This window comes from Dinoponera quadriceps, unplaced genomic scaffold (genome assembly GCF_001313825.1).
Source record: "Dinoponera quadriceps isolate SergipeBrazil2010 unplaced genomic scaffold, ASM131382v1 scaffold707, whole genome shotgun sequence".
NCBI lineage: Eukaryota > Metazoa > Arthropoda > Insecta > Hymenoptera > Formicidae > Dinoponera > Dinoponera quadriceps.
This window is the reverse complement of record NW_014555450.1, coordinates 1874735-1894823: the sequence shown is the minus strand read 5'-3', so window position 1 is coordinate 1894823 and position 20089 is coordinate 1874735. Positions and strand designations below refer to the sequence as shown.

General features: G+C 41.2%; 2 protein-coding genes across 6 annotated transcripts in view; one reads left to right on the top strand and one right to left on the bottom strand.

Moving 5' to 3' along the window:
* The first annotated feature begins 1091 nt into the window (after positions 1 to 1091).
* Positions 1092 to 6450, top strand: LOC106744165 (chymotrypsin-like elastase family member 1). The gene is given in 9 exon segments (XM_014618660.1): positions 1092 to 1134; positions 1614 to 1795; positions 1978 to 2103; positions 2178 to 2435; positions 2676 to 2805; positions 5352 to 5533; positions 5714 to 5839; positions 5921 to 6178; positions 6304 to 6450. Coding segments are annotated over 9 exon segments (1452 nt in total).
* Positions 6451 to 9695: 3245 nt separating this feature from the next.
* LOC106744244 (basement membrane-specific heparan sulfate proteoglycan core protein-like) overlaps positions 9696 to 20089 on the bottom strand; it is a 173806-nt gene continuing 163412 nt past the window's right edge. For 2 of the 5 annotated variants that reach the window (XM_014618831.1, XM_014618833.1), the window contains 3 exons: positions 19104 to 19264; positions 13131 to 13227; positions 9696 to 10457 (listed from right to left, as the gene is read on the bottom strand). In XM_014618831.1, coding sequence (XP_014474317.1) covers positions 10439 to 10457; positions 13131 to 13227; positions 19104 to 19264 — 277 coding nt within the window. In that variant the 3' untranslated portion in view covers positions 9696 to 10438. Of the gene's footprint in view, positions 12698 to 12778; positions 13228 to 19103; positions 19265 to 20089 lie in introns of all 5 variants that reach the window. The other 3 variants (XM_014618832.1, XM_014618834.1, XR_001374434.1) reach the window with 2 other exon arrangements.

The window sequence follows — 20089 nt, the reverse complement described above, 5'->3', positions numbered from 1 at the left end:
AATCGATTTTGTGTTTATTTTTCTTCCCGAGAAAAACTCTTCGTGTAAAGTCAATAATTAATCTAAGGCTATTTTTGATAAGTGATATTTGACGACCGACGTCTTCGCAATGCGTCTCTCTCTCTCTCGACTTATTACAACGACATCCTCATGATTGCAACGAGAATTTACTACACAGCGATCTAATTCTTTCGAGCAAATAAAATTAATTCAGTAATGAGATGATAGAATGGATACATGAAGATACTCGACGAAGCAGTGAATTCCTAATTTGATCCAATCCGTAATGCGTACAACCCTCTCGCAGTATACGAGATGTCAACGGGTTACTTGTGAGTAGCTGATAAAATATCAGCAGGTTGTCGAGTTGTTTATCAAATTATCGAAAAAATTGTATCCATTTAATTGTTCTCCGATAGTCGAGAACCTATCTTGTTTTTTGCAAACTGTCACGGGATCAACAAGATGGTGAAGGCCCGGATAATCTATTACAATGAAATGGAATCGCTCTTTAACGGGGAAATAAGATATTAAATAAATAAATATATATATATATATATATATATATATATATATGTATATATATCATGGTAAACCAACTGTCATTATTCAATCACGGCATGATGTCGGCCCAGATAAGTTGGCCGACTCTTACCTATACCTGAGGATACGCCCGCGAAAAGGAACGCGTTGCATTCCAATTTTGCTAGCGACATAGGCACACCATAGGAAGTACCGTCCGCGAAAAGACACTTCGATCGCGGCGCGACATTGGCTTTGACAGTTAGTCAACTCTTGCTCGCAACGTAACGTTAAACTAATGTCAAAGGTCATTGGCACTGTCACGTAACATATTTTTCTACGCAATTGAAATATCGAGCAAATATATGGTAACTCACACGTGTTATTAATAAGTTCATGAGTAAACCACCTCCAGTAATGTACCTCCAATATAACACACTCCAAACAAAGCCAGCTGTACTACAAGGTCACAGACAGATATTGTGTATAAAAAGGACTGCTGCGTAGTCTGCAATGTTTAGTTTGCAATTCGTTTTGGATGAAATTCTTGAATTGAAACGATCAAGATCATGAAACTTGCTATTCTGCTCGTTATCGGCGTTATCACTGGACGTGAGTAAATAAAACTCGATAATCGAAAATCTCAATAATTTATATGAAAGGAATGTAATAAGCGTATATTTACATTATTTATTTTACGAAATTTTTAATGAGCGATAGATAAAGAAAAGAGAGAGAGAGAGAAAGACAAAGAGAGAGAGAGAGAGAGAGTGAGAGAGAGAAAGAGAGAGAGAGAGAGAGAGAGAGAAAATTGTATATGTAATAAATCAAAATATGTAAATTTTGCCATATACATTTTTAAAATTTATTATGTAATAATTGACAAATAAGATCAATAATTAATCTATAATATAATGTATTAATTATTATATATAAGATTACGCAAGAGTGTAACTTATATAGAAAATCTTATATAAGCATATATAGAGATAATTCCCAGCTATTTTAAAATGATGCGGACGAGTAAAACGTCTTCGGACGAAGTAATAAATCTGATTACAAACTTATTACTTTTTATAATTATTACTCAGAAACATACGGTGATGCACCTGAAGCTATCGTGGGTGGCTTTATAGCCACAACGGCTCAATTTCCCTATCAAGTCTCCCTTCGACTATTTGGAAACCATAATTGCGGAGGTTCCATTATTAGTCCAACTCATATTCTCACCGCTGCTCATTGTGTTTATGCAGAGTATCATATTAGATACACGGTATGTACATAAATGTTGTTTCCAAAAACGGTTTCCTTGATTATCGATTTTTTTTTTCGAAACATATTATAAATATAATGCAGAAAAATTAGCAGCAATACTTTTTCCCCCTATCGTTTTGTATCGTCTTCTAATTATTTCTGATACTTGAACTGAATTCATCCAAATTATTCGTTACACAGGTTGTTGTAACCGGAACCCTGAAATGGGACGAAGGCGAAACGCATAAGATCAAATGTATTCGTATACACCCAGAATACACTGATAAGAAAGAAGACTCCTGGAAGCACGATATCGCTGTTATTACTGTAAGCCTGATTTCCTTTTCTCCTTAAGTGTGCATAGAGAAGTAATATATGTGTAACGATCTATTTTTTTCTAGTTGACAAAGCCGATTGTATTTAACAAATTCCAAAGTCCGATCCCTCTAGCGACTCGAAATTACGCTACTGGCGAGCATCGTGGTATAACTAGTGGATGGGGAAAGACCAGCGTAAAGGCATCAGAAGCTTCGCCGGTACTGAAATGGCTTGGAGTGAACGTTTTGAGTGAGAAAGACTGCTTGAACAGAATCGGGAAACCACCAACCATTAAGACTCAAATATGCACCTTGGAGAAGACTGGGCATGGTGCTTGTGCAGTAAGTAACCTTATGTTCAATGCATCTAAAAATTATTATATACACACATACGCAACCTCATTCTCGTGTAGAAAAAGCTACAAAAATAGAAAAAAATTACCGTTCTATTAAAAAACTATTGTTCTTCAATTGTATATCAGTAATTTTTTCGTATTCTTCTAGTTTTTTTCCGCACGAGTTCTCTAGATATAAGATGGTAATTATAAACGATTCATTAATTAAAAATATACAATTTCTTAGGGTGATAGCGGCGGTCCTCTTGTAGTCAATGGCGAAGTCTGTGGTATTACTTCTTGGGTCGCTATGTGCGCTTGGGGTGTACCTGATGTATTCACTAATGTTTTTTACTATTTGGACTTCATCAAAGAATGTCAAGCCATGTGTTGATAATCCGAATAATTATAATCGATCGGCAACCTATATTCCGTACATGTATCTATACATATGCAAAAATATAAAAAATAATATATATATATAACAGTTTATACAATAATGCATCTGATGCTCCTCGCACACTGGTTTAGCACATAATGCATAGCAATACATAGTATTTTATTTAAAAAATATTTAAAATGTCTATTTACAAAAAATCTTCATATATTTATTGAAATCAGTAAAAAAAATTATACAAAGCACCGAAAAATTTATTTTAAAAGTATTTTATTCTAGCAAAATCTACATAATATCAATATTAGAATTAGCGTCAAAAACATGTAAAATACGAAAAAATCCAAATTATCAATTTACAAAAACATTTAAATGGTTTACAATCTGGATCGCTGAGGGGGTAAACGCGTTTTCTAACTATTTTTATTAGAAAACGATTCAGCTGGATATTAGCGTTCTTACACACTTAATCTTACTGTCGTTAAATTTTTTAGGGAATATCGAACCTCGTTATCAGTTATTTTATAACTCACAATCAAACAATCGACGCTATTTCACCATCGATTATTTGGATGTAATATATTTGTCTTGACAGTCGTGATTCAAACCTGTTATTCACCGGATATGTTTCGATGATGCGCATGAGAAGTCATTTGGTTGAGGGGTGACGTTCGTCCTTGACGAGAACCGGATATCCGGTCGGAATAGAGTTTGCTTTCGATACTATCTTGAACAAATTTCTATATGACATAAATATCCAGAAAATCATCGTTGCCGGAATGATTCGACTATTTGACGCAAAAATTACTAACGCGATACACGATTTTGAGGTATATCTCATAGAGATGTGATTTAAAGAGAAATTCAGCGGTAAGAATTATGGCTATAAGAAAGTATCCAAAACTGATAGCAGCAATGTCCGTAGGATCATCCGAAAATAAATCATTTAGAAGACGCGAGTTTAAAATTACTTCTACTTAAATTAACAACGTTGCTAGTTTTTCATAGATGAGTTATGCGTCCTTGATCACTTTACGAAGATCAAACTAATTTAACCCCTTGGTCTACACGATATCTGCCAATTGCGCGAGCTGTAGTAAACAAGAAAATCGGTCGCGCGCCGTGCCATTCAACTGTTCAGCCGTGTACCCGAACTGGCGCAAAATGTATACCTTTCATGACATATATATTTCAGTGCAACGAAAGGAATTGTGAAATAATAAACAATGTTTAGGTACAAAAGTATTGGATGTGGAATAACTCCATTCGCTTGTTCGAATAATACGCGGCATCTTATGCACCAATTCCTCACCACGAGTCTGACTCGTGGCTTTTGTTTATGGCACAAATTCTTTACCACGAGTCAGACTCGTGGTTTTCGTTTATGGCACAAATTTTTCACCACGAGTCAGACTCGTGATTATAGGCCAAAGGGTTAAAGCGCATATGTGTCTAAGCAATATGATATTTATCTATTGACACAGATGAGAAGAGTATGTTTGTTGAGAATGCATTAAATTATGTGATGAAAGTTACGTCTCTTTCCGAACGGCAAAATATCGAGCAAACACCAAGTCTACAGTGACACAAGTGTTATTAACAATTGCATGGGTAAACTACGTATTGTAGTTATGTATTTTGAATGTTATATAACGCAAACAAAGCCAGCTGTTTTATAAAGCCAAGGACATATATTGCATATAAAAGAGAAAGCTGAGTGATCTACAGTGTCGAAATTAGTAATTCGTTGGATCAAGTTTCTGAATTGCGACAATCAAGATGATGAAAATAGCTGTTCTACTCGTTCTCGGCGTTATCGTCAGACGTAAGTAAATAATGTCGATAATCAAAAATCAACTTACGTATAAGCGATTCAATTAGCGTATGTTTATATTATTTATTTTACAAAATCCTAAATAAAAGAGAAAACAAGAGAAAAAATTAATATATGAAATAAATCAAAATATATAAATTTTGTCACGCACATTTTTTAAATCCATTGTCCAATAATTACAAATTAACTATTAACAAATAAAAGTAATATAATTAATTTATAATATAAAATATTATATGTAAGATTATTTGAAAATAAAACGCAACATACATATAGAAAAATGAATATAGGAAGATGCAAACATATCATTCAATTATTTCAATTAATAAATAATATAGCATTCATTATTATGTATAAGATTATACACATGAGATATACAGAATGAGGCGCTTAATTTGACCACTTTCAATTACTCGTAAACTATTTGTTATATAAAAAATGTTTCAAACAGAAATCGTATGACATTAAGAGGAATCCTTAATACCATCATACGACTTTTGTTCGAAACATTTTTTCATATAACAAACAGTTTACGCGTAATCGAAGGTAATCGCGTTAGGTGCCTCACTCTGTATATAGGAGAACTTATATAAAAGAAAGTACAGATATCTTTCTGCTATTTTAAAATAGCTCGAACGAGTGAAAAGTCTTCAGACAAAATAATAAATGATCACGGAATTAATTATTACCCACAGAGGCACATGGCGATGCACCTCAAGCTATCGTAGGTGGCCACATAGCCACTGCAGGTCAATTACCATATCAAGTTTCCCTTAAAATGTATGGAGGACATAATTGTGGGGGTACCATTATTAGTGATAGACATATTGTTACCGCTGCTCATTGTGTTGATGATCCTATGGATTATAAATATATGGTAAGAACACAATTATGTTGTTATCAGAAACGATTCATTCGATTATCGACTTTTTTATAGAGAAAATTTATTATTATTATTATTGTTATCAATATAATACAGAAAAATAGTCACAATAATATTGTTATTTCGTTCATTCTGATCCTTCTATTTAACTCGTCAAAATTATTTGTTACACAGGTTGTCGTAACCGGAACTCTCAAATGGAGAGAAGGCGAAACGCACAAGATCAAATGCATTCGTGTGCACCCAGGTTACACTGGCAAGATGGAAGATTCCTGGAAGAACGATATCGCTGTTATTACTGTAAGCCTGGTTTCTTATTCTCCTTAAGTGCGCATAGAGAAATAATGCGTGTATAACGATCTGATATATTTTTTTCTCTAGTTGGAAAAGCCGATTGTATTTAACCGATACCAAAAATCGATTCCTCTAGCGTCTCGAGATTACGCTACTGGCGAATATCGCGGTATAACTAGTGGATGGGGAAAGACTAGCGCAAAGTCATCAGAAGCTTCGCCGGTACTGAAGTGGCTCGAAGTGAACGTTTTGAGCGAGGAAAAGTGCTTGCAAAGACGCGGAAAACCATCAACTATTAAATCTCAAATATGCACCCTAGAAAGGGTTGGGCATGGTGCTTGTTCAGTAAGTATCTTACCTTATGCTTAACGCATTAAAAAATATACATATGCATATATACGTATCCTAATTTCCCCATATGAAAAAAAAATTAAGAACGTGTCATTAGTTAAATATATACTATTTCTTAGGGTGACAGCGGCGGTCCTCTCGTAATCAATGGCGAGCTCTGCGGTGTCACCTCTTGGGTCACGCTCTGCGCTTTGGGTGTACCTGACGTTTTCACTAGTATTTATCACCATTTGAGCTTCATCAAGGAAAGCCAAAGCATGTGCTGATAACCCGAATACACCCGAATCACAATCGACCGACGACACAGAATTTCTTGTATCTTCAGTTGCCACGTATGAAACACGTAGTTATTAGTAACTTCCATAGAAATGATATGAAAGCATAAAATAAATAACTAAAAATATTAGTCAAAATAAACTTTATGTCTATTTCTCTTCCTGAGGGAAACAAACTTTTATGATAAGATCAATAAATATTTTGACGGCTATTTTCGATAAGGCGTATTTGACGCGATCGACATTGCCTCAATGTAACAGCCTCTCGCTCGATCTATTGCATCGATATCCTCGTGATTGCAACGAGCGCTCATTATCCAGCGATCTAGCTCTTTCGTGCGAATAAAATGTATTCAGTGCTCGCGTGTTCGAATGGACACGCGCCGGCACTCGACGAAGCGGCGAATTCTTAATTTGATCGGCTGATCCGTAACATGTTACAACCCTCTCGCAGTATACGAGATGCCAGCGGGTTACTCGAGTAGCTGATAAAATATCAGCCGTCTGTCGAATAGTGTTTGTCGAACTGTCGAGCGATATTTTATCCGTTTAATTGTTTTTCGATAGCCGGGAGCCGGTCCGGCTTTTTGCGCACGGTCGCGCGGGGTCAACGAGATGGTGAAGGCCCGGGTTATTCGTTGGAATGGGATCGCGCTTTAACACAGGCAAGATGGTTAATACATACATATACATTTTTTTCATCGGCGGAATAATTTTTTTGCGCACAGACTGACCGGAAATTAGCCGACGCCGCGTGAAGTCCCGTGTGAATGCAGATATAAAAGTACGGCCTGACGTAGACGAACTGCAATGGCGCGTTGCCGAAGAAGAAACGTGTATCCGCCGTTATGTTGTCCTTGTTCTTTCCATAGTAATACGCCCGGCAGTTTGTCTTTGTCAGGAAAAGCCGTTTATGCTCACGTGTGTGCGGGTTATGGTGATGTATGCCTTTGCACGGTTTTATGGGACACTATAAATGCCGGAAATAAAAACGCACCGTGTAAAATACTGCTTTTGTATCGGGGTGAATACGAGCTGAAATTTTCACTGTAAACTGACGGTCCTGAAGCAGTTTTCGACAGACAGCATGTCGGACGACTTTCGCATTATGCAAGATTTCCGCCCTGATAGTATATAATAAGATTTATAAAATTAAACGGTATACGAGAGGAAGGAGCTGAACGTTCGATACGTGTGAGCGTGTAAACCGCAGGCAAGAAGCATTGGAACAGACCGAGACCTTAATAGCCCCATGGTTACTGAAAAGGACGCTAGGCAGCATCCTTCACACACTCCATCGACTCGTATTGGAAAGCGATGCTATCGATCGCTATTGTCTCCGTGTATAAAACGTCGAATGGACCGACGCGTATCCAAATTCTGACATAGTCACCCACACAATTCCGACGCAGCAGTGGGGAATGGTAAAAAAAGAAGGAAGAGAGAGAAGAGAAAAAGAAATAAAGAGAACACCGACGAGCGCACACGCGCGTCGAATATTCGCTTCCCTCGTGAGCGATTTTTTTTTCCCAAGATACGCTTACCAAGCGCCATTTTCCTCCTTCGCCAATTTCGACTTCTGTCGATCCACCTGGCTGCCGTTGTCTCGTTCATTCGATTTCGGAAATTCTCATACTGTCTCGTTTTGACGGCCGCCGGCGCAATCGCGGCGGCGAATTGCGCGACAGCTCGCCGGTCGGCCCGTTCGTTAATTGTCGCGGCGGCGAAGTTGGAAACAGCCGGGTACACGTAGTAGATGGCTGGGGCTTACCGCGCACGTATCGCGTTTAACTATGCTGCAGTGTTCCCTCTCTGTCGTGCGCACGGCGCGAAACATCGCACACGTGCGCCGAGGAAGAAAAATTGCGGGACAATGCTCGAATTCACCGCTCTCGAATGCCCGGAAGTCGCTCGATGGCTGTTCGGCGCTCGCGATTCCACGTTTTGACCGCATCCGTTAAAAATAAAGAATATAGATGATGCGACGTTTTTCTTCCTTCGTTTAATTCAGGCAACACAATTACGGGCAAACACAGAGTGCGAGTAAACAAACTCCCCCCGTCTCCACGTTGCTCCTCTGAATAAATTGCTCCAATGACTCTTCCTTATTTACACGAATTTCTATATTACGTTTTCGCGCAGCGCAATTACTGTTCAAATATTTCGGAATAATACAGTGTTCGCCGTTTAATTTTAATTGCGCGTGATTAATTGCGTGATATTGCATTAGTGTCGTAATTTGGTTCGCACGGGCGCAATTAGTTTAAAAGCTATTAAAGAAATTAAAAGTGAGCTGTGCGACCTCGATATAAATATTTCTGGCGATGTTCCGTTAATTTGTCCGCGAATTTCGAAGCGCCTCGTAAATAAAAGGTGTTTACCACGCATGTTTCGCGTTTAATGGTACATGCGTATGAACATTCTCTTTGCCGTCTACCATTTTTCAGCGTGTAGAACTAGGATGCAGTGTACACTTACAACATACGCGTCGAAAACGTATGAACCATGTACTAATTAAAAACAACAGTTTCCGAATGTAATCGAAGACTACGTATTAATGCAACCACTGCGAGTGGTCATTGTAATATCACAAAATCAATGCTTTCTCTGAATATCTCACACGCACAATCAATATAAAAAGTCGAATAAATTTTTTCTAATGATAGTGCCTCTATATCAACTCTGTGGATTAATTTGAAAATGTCCGAATGCTTAACGTTGCATCGAATATTACTCCTTAGATTATTTCATTGGATAATTGCACAGCGCACATTACACGTGTATAATATTTTTGTAATATATATTAATCCAAATACATAATGGAAATATATAGGAGGGCTTGAATACACATGGCGATGCAGTGAATAGTTCCAATTTCTCGCTTGAATAGAAAGAACGAATTCTACAAAAAGAAAAAACACCTGTGGCTGACGACATTATTGCCGACCGCATATATTTTCGCAGAATTTGCCCCCTTTATTTAAGCGAGAAATTCGAACTGTCCACTGTAAGCTCGTGTCCACTCTAGTTTCTATCCGCCGTAGCCGATAAAAAATTTGTACACCAAAAGGTTCCGGCTTTGCCAAAAATTCTAGCCGGCGAAAATATCGAGGCGGCATTACGCGAAACCTCCAAAATATGCAATATTGTGGGCATAAATCTCGTTCGAAAAAAGCGTCGATCGGGAGAGAAGCAAAGCAGGTCTGTCTTTTATATCATCATTACATTTATTGAAACAGTGTATTCACGTCGATGAATATTTTTACAATATAATATTCTATATCGCCTTTTTTCGCTCTCTTTTTTTTTTTTTAATCCTGTCCTTTTGATTCATGCTTAAGTTCCCCTATAACATGATACATTATCGATTATGAATTTTATGTACAATGCGGTCTAGTCTTACCTATTTAATGTGCAACATTCCGTAAGTATGCGAATCGCGGATATCGATTATCTAGTTTCACGAATAAGTATACCTTCTGTCTCTCTTTCTCTCTCGATATTTTTCTGTTTGATCATTCTTCGTACGCACAGGAATGTATTATTAAATCTTATAATTGAGCCACATTCGCTGTGAAAAATCACGGTGGAATTCGTGCCGAAAAAATGCCGAAACGAGAAACATCGCGAATGAATAAATTTTGATTGAATCGAATTTGATTAAACATTTTGATTCTATTAGGCGCACCGATCGCTCGATGGGGGCGATTTCGCGATCCATAAAAAAAGAGAAACGACTGGCCTTTTCATTTTGATCGATTAGTCTCTTCCGTGCTAGTGTAATTCGCAATTACGTCCAGATATACGCATTATTCGGTAATCGAGTCAAATTTTCTCGTCGCTTACATCGACAATAAATTACTGATATAACACAAAGTGTGTACGCGAAACAATGGTACCGCGACATTTCTCCGCCGATTTTAACTCCGTCAGTCTGAAGTTCCAGAAACGCTCGACGATCTCCAACAGCAGATAGATCCTAACTTGTGTTTTCCGAGCTACAACGTTATAAAAAATCTATGAGTTCTAAGATAAATCGCATCTTAATATGTTAGTCATTATGATATATTTCTTTATTCGTATTACATTATATGTCGTAATAAACCTATTATCTAATGATTTATCGCTATACCCTATATTACGTGCAATGGATTACTACGTGATCAGATCTAGGGTCTTGCTTTCTCTCTCGTATTTTCTCGTTTCGAGATAAAGGAGATTTGTATCGGAAGAATCACGGAGGAAAAACTAATCAACCATTTCATCGATCTCGTAAAATGAACAGAGAGATGAATGATTAAGCGATTCTACCGTTCGTGAAAGTAATCTGACGAAAATATGGAATTTGCGATTGAATTGATACCGAAGCCAAAAGAGATTGCTATATAATTCAACATTAATTGAGAGGAAATTGAATATTGGCTTAAATGCTATATAATTCAACATTAATTGAGAGGAAACTGAATATTGCCCTAAAATTACAAGTTTTAACAGTGAATCATGACGCTATATATACATTTATTTCGGTTTACTTGCAAAACGCAGTAAGTCCCCTTCTTCTAAAAAAAATCTCTTGCAGGTATCTAAAATATTTTGACATTTGTAGAAAAAACGCAAAAAAATTTTAAACACATGAAAAATGACATTCGCGTTTCGCGTTATAAACAATTAATCAATATACAATACAACTTAAGCACGGAGAACAGCAATTTATCAACATTTTGCAAAATAATGAATTAAATAACTCACGATGAAGAAAGGCGACTTTCTCTTTACACAATTGGTTTTGCAAAGAAACCTCTTTTGCAACTTTTATACTTACACCTCGGTCTTTCGAATCATACTTTCCGCATGTCGACATGTAATATTATCTTAGTACGTAACGAACGCTTGTGTGTTACTGATCTATTTAAACATATGTACGTATTTTTTCCATACTCACTTATCTATACACGAATTCCATCTTTAATACACTTTAACCTAACGTCCGTTGTCCGTAATCGTTGATGTCGGTTTGATTACACCTTGATTGTGACCAAAGAGTTTATTCCGACGCGTTTTGATCTTTGAAAAGAAATTACCCGACTGATAGAATTCGAACGAATTTCTGGCAGTGAAACGATGTGTTTGGAGGAGAAACATTTGATTTCGTGTAAAAATTGCATTTTGGTTATCGAATGACAAAGCAAGACACATCTCTCTCTCCCTCTCTCTCGCTCTTTCGCTCTAGCGAGTCATTCAGCATCAAGAATCACTGTTTGCAATAAACAAACAGAAATATATCGAGAATATATCTATCTACTATCCTATCTCAGTCGTCGTAACCCTCTCGTCCTTTCGCATAACAATCATCCCGTATACCTCGACCCGTAAACGCTCCCGACGATGAGAACGTATTATATTTTCACATAGAATTTTGCACGAGTTAAACCAACAACCGAACAAAGTCGAATCTGGGCAGAACTACTATAACACGCGTAAAATTCCGGAAATATACAGAAAATATTTCGATACACGCTCAAGATCAAGATCGCCGAAGCGCACACACGCAAAGATGAGAATCTCTCGAATCTCACGCCGTACATATTAATAATCAATGATACAAGCTATGTACAATATTGCCCAGACCAAACAACGGAAAACGATTGGTTGGTCACGCGACAATTCTCGCACGTGCACTGTACTGTACAACAAGGTCTCACAGCGGACCCTCTACACGTTCATTCGCGTATTACTCGCTTTATGTACAGTAATCTCAACTATTTGATAATCAGCGCGCAACTACTCTCGACGATCGTTAGATTGTAACTTCAATTCGTGTAATAATTAATCCCCGTCGAACGGATCCAGCTATCGATACTCGATATTCGATAACGCCGGGAATCGCGAGAGATCATACATTCGCACGGTATTTCCGCCTGAAGAAAGCTCAGTGTCGCTCTAGCCGTCGATGCAAGCTAACGGATTCTAATAGTTCTCGCGACGAATCTCCCGCGAGGTGAGCGGTTTTCCTCGCGAAAGGGAGCCCCCGTGCGCCCGAGTGCATTCGTTGAAAGCCGATTCGTTGAGACGACATTTAGCACGCCGATTTAGTGATACAAAAAGCGCAGGAGTGCGGGAGAGTTTCCTTTTGCGGGCGACTACCTTCGCGGTATTTCTCGGACTCGTGTCAAGAGTATCGCGAATATCATCTCGACGTTTTACGCCGAGACACGTTTCGCACGCGACACAGGTTTTCCTTTACAAAAGAAAAGGCGGGCATGAGAAGGATTTCTATTTCAGTTATCTTTGGTGGTTTCTTTTTCGGTTAAAAACGTACGTGTTAAGGATCGTCCGCCTCGTCACTGCGTCCCTCACACAGCTTGGTCCACTGCACTTCGTCCGCATTGTGATTCTCTCGTCGTCACTCCGGAGCACTCGACGAAACGAATACGCACCGCGTGTGACAGCAACACGCGGAAGCGAAACCGATCTGTCGCGGTTGGCCGAGCAATTTTTCCCGTTTTTTTTTTTTGTTATTTTCGTTTCAAGCGCGTTCCGTGCCGATATTCGCGACAGTGAGTCGTCGCGCGCACTTTAAGCGTCGTCCCGACCGTGGTGGTGTAACGTTTGACTTTCTTTTCTTATTTATTTTCTCTTTAGGATGCGCGATTCACAAGACGGCTGCTCACCTTAGCAGATTCGCGACTACGAGGGTGATGCTAGCGAGTAGTATGGTCGGGGCCACTCCGCAGCTGCCGCCATGCTGCATCGCCGCCGGATGCTCGCCTGCAGCAGAAATGTGCAAACCGTAATTTAGTCAATCTTCCCTCGGTTATTTGGAGAATCTCTTCTCCAGAGATTTAGAATCTTTAATTACGCCGAAGGCGTAAAGCGTCCACCTTGAGACATCTCGTTGAGAATTAATACGAGCATTATTCGCTCAGACAGATGAAAGAGATTAACCGGAATATCTTTTCTCTCTTTCTACGCGCCTCGCCGTTGTCGCACAGCGATAAATAGGCAGATAATTCGACAGTTTTGAGCGACGGAAGCAGTGGAGAAAATTATCGGTGTGAGCGTTGGAACAAATTCCATTACTGCGGTGTAGCTAATCCTAAATAAACCACGTCAGACTCGTTACATTGAATATTATCTTAGAGTAGCTACATAACGCAGGAGTTTAATTGCGCGGCCCTAATTAGATTCACAATGTAGGTTAATCGCTCGTATAACGCGTTAAACGCTAAGCAGGAACTTTCTAGCCTAACGGCAATCTCGCAGCTAGCTCCTGGATGAAATAACCGGGAAAATAAAATGCAATGAAGCGAGCGCTTGCATTTTCCTCTAAAATGAACCTTCAAAGTATTCACACGTGGTTGCAACAAACAGCCCCGGTCAACATGTATTATGACGAAGTTTAGGACGCAGCGTGTGTTTTGAATTTATAAATATTTGTACATGAGAATATTTCGTAAGCCGCGAACTCTCTTTCTTTATCATCTTTTATCGTATCAGAAAAATCCCAACGTGAGTCGACGCTGCTTATTTCTCGGTGCCACCCAGTGTTTACGTTGCGGAGATTGTATATCCCGACAGTATGAAAGTATCAATGAGAAATCACGAATACCGCGAAATGTAATGTATGACATTAATATACATTAATAATATATATTATACATTAATGATATATACATTTTGATATACATTGATGCATTAATACGTTAACCATGCATTAATATTAATATTATACGTTATTAGAGAACGTTAAATAGTGGGAACGATGCTCTGAAGCACAGGCTGCGCCCGTAAATATTCTCAATTGTAGGTCTCGGGAATAATAAAATGCGTAAGTACACAACGACCAAGCGATAGATAGTCCGCGACGCGAAAGTGAATACCTCGGGAGACGCGCGCGTTATTCCCGGCGTTTCTGAAATCCCCGACATTTCTGATCGGAGCGTGCATAAGACGCGTAGAATTGTTTCGATCGAAATGATTAATGAATAAATTATTTCTAAATTGTTTCCTTTGAAATGTATAATTCTTACAAAACGTGGACTTAGCTTGCCGACAAAGTATAATTGCCCGCGAAATAAGATATTTTCTTGTCTCTCTCGGTCAAAAGAAATTTTCGGTTCGTTATTGTTTGCGTACGAATTGCGAGTAACTTTTAAAATATTAGACTGTTTATCGCGTATTTTTCGCGACATCGTTAAGTGCCGTTAAAATCATCGCTGTCGCGGGTGCAGTGAAGTGAGCGAAGTACAATTGATGCGGGACAACAGCTGGACGTTACGGAGGCTGAAGACTGTACGAATGGACTTCCCGGCATTTCGGTGAGTGAGAAAAATGGGTATCAACTCAGTGAAAGGCGGTTTCTCCGTGACGGGTGTTTGCTGGATCTCATCAATCAATCGCGCTCGCTCGTAACGTCTCTTATCAAACCCTAAAGCATTTTTACAAATTAAAGAAATCTGAGAGTGAGGAGGGGATTTTTCACGGGGAAAAATCGTCAAAAATGACATCACTCGCAGCGTCTGTTTGACAATCTTGCGACGATATGGCGCGCGATAGATCCGTATAAACGACTTCCGCACGTAGCCGTAACGGTTTGCGCCCGGGAAATCCGTTTAACGCACGCAAGGTGCGCCAGCCGGGGTATAAAACACGACGCGAGTCGAAACGAAATATCGCTCTGTTTGGCAATAACAGCAGCTCCGTCGGGCGCTCGGCAAAACAACAATTTCGCGCGCTCAACTACGACACCGTGCGGTATCGCCGTCGCGCGCGCGCACATTCGGCGGCAATAAAGATAATCACGAATCCGGCGGTCGCGGTAACCGTTCCCCGGCGAAAGGCCGCAATTTACGAGCAAATTGAAAATCTCATTCGGCAAAGTTACCGCCGCTTACCTGGACCGGTTACCGAAAAATGACCCGATGCGCCGACGGCGGCGGCAACGACGATATGGCTACGTCGGCGGCGCACGGTCAACACGCGTAATTGCGTTAATGCGCAGATAGTACGTGCCGGAACGGATAGCCCCGGGGTCGCGTACCGGTTTATCGGGAAATAATTGAAATTTGCGGTCAATTTTGCAGAGTAATCAGCTGTGTTTGAAATAACGTCGATGGCCAATGCGCCGACCGCCGACCGGCGCGCCTTGTAAATTAATTATGCAGACGAACTGCGCCGCATTAATTTTCATCCGGCACCGGAAGCGGCCGCGAGCGAACGCGCGCGTTCATCGGGCGTTTCCGTACGAAAGTGGGCGCGCGATCGATGTCTCGATGACCCGGGGAGAGGGAGATGGTGGAAAGCGCGGAAAGGGGCGAACGTCGAAGAAAGCTTGTTAAGTTCTGCAATTCGATTGCCGTGCAAACGCTCCGCGTGGCGGCCATTCCGTAGCCCGGGGCTCGCCGAAGGGGTTTGTTGACTTTTGCCGGCCGACGTGGGCTGCTTGAATCCGAAAACATTAATTTAATCGGGCCCGGCGAGCAGGAGAGAGAGAGAGAGAGAGAGGAGGTAGTGTTGTAAATTTATTGCGTCGGTCGGGGATGCACGTAGCGTCAGTGTCGGATGCAGCGAAACGAAAGTAGCGAAATATCGCGCGCGCGCGCGTACTTTTTTTCCTTTTTTTTACCGAATAGTCAATAGGTTCTACCAAGTTACACGCACGCGTGCACACACACGCACAAATATGCATACGCATCGGTCCGAGGCTATTCACCATTTGCCCGGTGATCGCGCGTATGTCTCGTCCTTGTTGAAAAATTGCCGACAATGGCGTCCTGTGTCTTTGTTAAAAATCGATCTCGATTATACCGCGGGAGGGACGTGCGCAAGTAGTCGACTTGGAACAGCTGCAGCCGCACGAGTTTCCACGAGACGCGTGCCAGGGCAGCGAGCTCGCGATGATTGACAGCTCGGATTGGTGAACTTGCCGAACAAGATATTACATGTGTTATCGTGAACGCTACCGGCTGACAATAGATCAAAAGCGAGAGTATACGTGCGGCGCCGCGAGTACTTGCCGCGACTCCAATATACGAGCCTGTCAAACTTTATGACGGCGGATTTCGATACTTGATGAATGAACGGGCGCGCCGTCCCTTTCGAATGTCACACTTCAGGAGGCTGACTTCCTGTCGCTAAACTTGTGTCGCGCTCGCGACTATGTGAGCGTTTATCGATGCGAAATTTGTCAGCGGCGCGCGCCGGCACAATCCAAAAGCCGTTGGAACATTTTGCCACTCTCTGTGAAGAGCCGCTATTCAGCAGATTTCTTTGAAAGGATCTGCCGACAATGAGCAGGATGACGCGTGGAATTTCTAAATTCCGTTTCTACGGAAAGAAGCGGCCGGCATCGCTAAGTGCAACCCCTCGTAGAGCCGTCCTTAGCGATAATGAGATGCGGCGCGTTAAAAAGCGAATATTTGGATGTTACGAGTTTATGATAATCGATTAAACGCGAAAGAAAGGGTGCCTTATAACTACCTGAATAGAAATGTAACCAGAGTTGAAAGCAATAATAACTAGCTGGAACATGCTAGATTAAATTTTCTAGCTCGTTACTGGCTGATTATTCGCTAGGATCAGTTTTGTGATTTACACGGTGAAAAATCATTTTGCTGTTGTTTGCATCCACGAGGTTTAATTGATGTTAGAGTGACGTGAACAGGCCGATCTCGCAAGAACATATTTTTTCGGAGATCTCTTCTCTTGAATAACAGTAGCAACGTGTATTTTTGTTTTGCAAATAAAGCACGGTTATTATTTTCCCTATTAATATGATATAACAAATGAATGAGAGAGCCGAGTTAGCATACTGCAATAATATATCAACTAATTACTGTATAATTACGCGAGTACTGTACTCCAAATATACACCTTCGCGAGTAAAGCAGATGGATCGGGACGCGAAAATGGATTACAAACATTCGTAATATCCATCTATTTTCCTCTATAAAAAAGTACACAAAAAATGAGAAAGAAGCCGAAATAAATAGTTTAAATCACTGAAACACAGAATTGCACTCGATTCGCGGAGAAGTTGGTACGCACGCGCCGAAAATAAAGCTTGAGGAAGGAGAACACACGCGACAACGTGTGTTATTTTATTAACATCGCCTTACGCATTCGTTTTTATTTCTTTCCGCGCGACTCGCGCGAATAGCACCGAAGCGAACGCGCCACGCGGATCGTATCATCTCTAATCGAGACAAGCTGTAAATTCTAATCGAATTGCGCGGATGCGTCGGTGGACGTGAAAACGCGGTATTACAAGCATGCCGACGCGGAAATGTTTATACGCCGGTGCTCGGCGATTTTTCCGCATGCGATGTCTCTCGAGTGTGCATGTGCACGCGACGTTTATCGAAGAGCGTGCACCTGACGCAGCGGCTCGAATCAACTCGCGCGTACTTCTTCGTCGCGAAAAAAAAGAAGCCGTCCGTCTCGCAGTACGCGCGCGCGCGAGAGGGAAAAAAGTACGACGGTATCGACGCACGTGGTAAAAAAGCATTTTCTATTCATGGTAAAGTCGATCCTTGTTTAAATATTTCTTGTAAATTTCTAATACGCCCTGGGCGTCAATGTTATCTCCACATTTTGTGATATTCAACATGTGCGAATGTTAAATAACACATACTTCAAAATCTATCGATTAATACATTGTGGATATTATATAATTTTGTATTAATTTTTGATATATTCAATAATATTTCCGTTACTTTTCAACATATTCACCTTTTGTTAAACTAATCCGAAAATTTGGGCCGTGTGAAATGTTATTAAATTTAACATAATGTCTTTTTATTGCGTACATCGGAGTCGGAATACGGGAGCAATGAGGATTCTACGCGCGCAATTGATGCGAATAAATCAAAGGGATTGTAAAGGACGCGTAAATGGTGATCTGACGATACCGCGGCGACGGAGAAGCAATTACCGTAGCGGTTATTCAATAATGTTCCACCGATACGTTACAGATAAAACGTTCGCAGTTTCGCGCGTCTCGCGTTACCTCGGTTACTTCGTTTACATAGGTGAATCGCATTATAGCGCGGAACGCGTGAACTTGTCTCCGACTTTGCTTATCAAGCGAGAGAGTCTCCGCGCTTGCAAACGGGCATGTCTCTCGTGTTTGCTGAATGGAAACTAATTGATCTTTAAAGCGCCAAACTTCCGATTTAGACGGTCGCAGTTTCCCGCACTGCAGCGACGTAATTTAATCCGCGCCGTGTCACCCATTGCCATTCGCGGGGGCGATATAACGCGGCGAAAAGGAAAAGAGAGGAAAGAGGGAAGAAAACAAACGGAATATCGGACAAAACTGGCGTGTGTGAGAAAGTAAACGATATCCCGCTCAGTCTCGTTCGCGTCTCGTCGCTCGGGCTTCCGTTGAAAATTTCGTAAATTATCACGGCGCGCGGGAAACCGGCTCGGCAGATAATGTGATATATGGAAGTTCTCGGACGGCGGGGGTTATCTGGAAATTTTAACCGTGGATATATATATATATATATATATTCGGACATTTCCATCGCGATATGTCATTAAAGCAGCCCCCGAGTATCCGAATATCCGGATGCTTCCGCCGGCGTTCGTCGTGAGGGATGATGGGCCGCCGGATAAGTCCGAGCCGCAAAAAAATCGCTTACCATTCAGCACGTGGACCATTACGCTCGCTGGGTTCGCGTTGCTAGGGATGCAGGTGTAATTTCCGCTGTCGGTCAATCTGGCCTGTGTCACCAGTAGTCTGCTCGTTGTGCCGCTTTCCGTTTTCTCGGTCTCCAGGGAAACCCCGCCCCTGCGGTGAACACTGAATTATCGCAGATACTTTGGCGCCGTTCTCGTCACACACGTTGCTACTTTATCATTAGTTCTATCACTCTCTTTCCCTCTCTCTCTTGCTACGCAGACAGGCGAGGCTTAGGCGGCGACAAAATTCCCGTAACAAGCGAGGCGCGCAGTTACAACACCGCGATCGTCGCACCGTCGCGTTTGTTGACGGATACGGGAGCGCGCGCAGGGTAAATAAAAAAATTTATTCGCACCAGGTGCCTTTCCGTAAAATTGATGTATGGCGTGCGCGCCAAAGACGCGAAAAATTGCGATCGCGCGTCGCTAAAACAAACTCGCCTCGCGTGATGTTTTTATTTATGACGCTGACGCAACTAACTACGAGTGACGTTGTATTAATCTTTGGCAATGTGAGTGGCGCGCTTTTTCGCCATCGCCCCAGAGAGGGAGGGAGAGAGAAGCAAGAGTGAATATAAGCTATTTTTGTCCGACGCGAAGTTATATCCGAACTAATTCCGGGCAAAATTGCCGGATCAAAGTTCGCCCGCTTTTTCGACTCTCGACGCTCTTCTCCCTTCGCGAATTGACGGAAGGATTAAAGGTGAGATACCCGGACGCTTTCCGCTCGATCGGCGATATCGTTGAGTGGCGACCCGAAAAATCAACCATGAAGCTTCCTCCGCGCGCGTTTGCCGAGGCGGAAGGTGCACGCGAAACATCGTCGAGATTCGTCGACCGGTTATACGCGACGGTAACGACGGTGCATTCGCGATCGAACGGAAACGTGTGTACATGCAGAAAGAAGGGAGAGGGAAATGGGGGGGGGGAGGGAAGGAGCGAAACT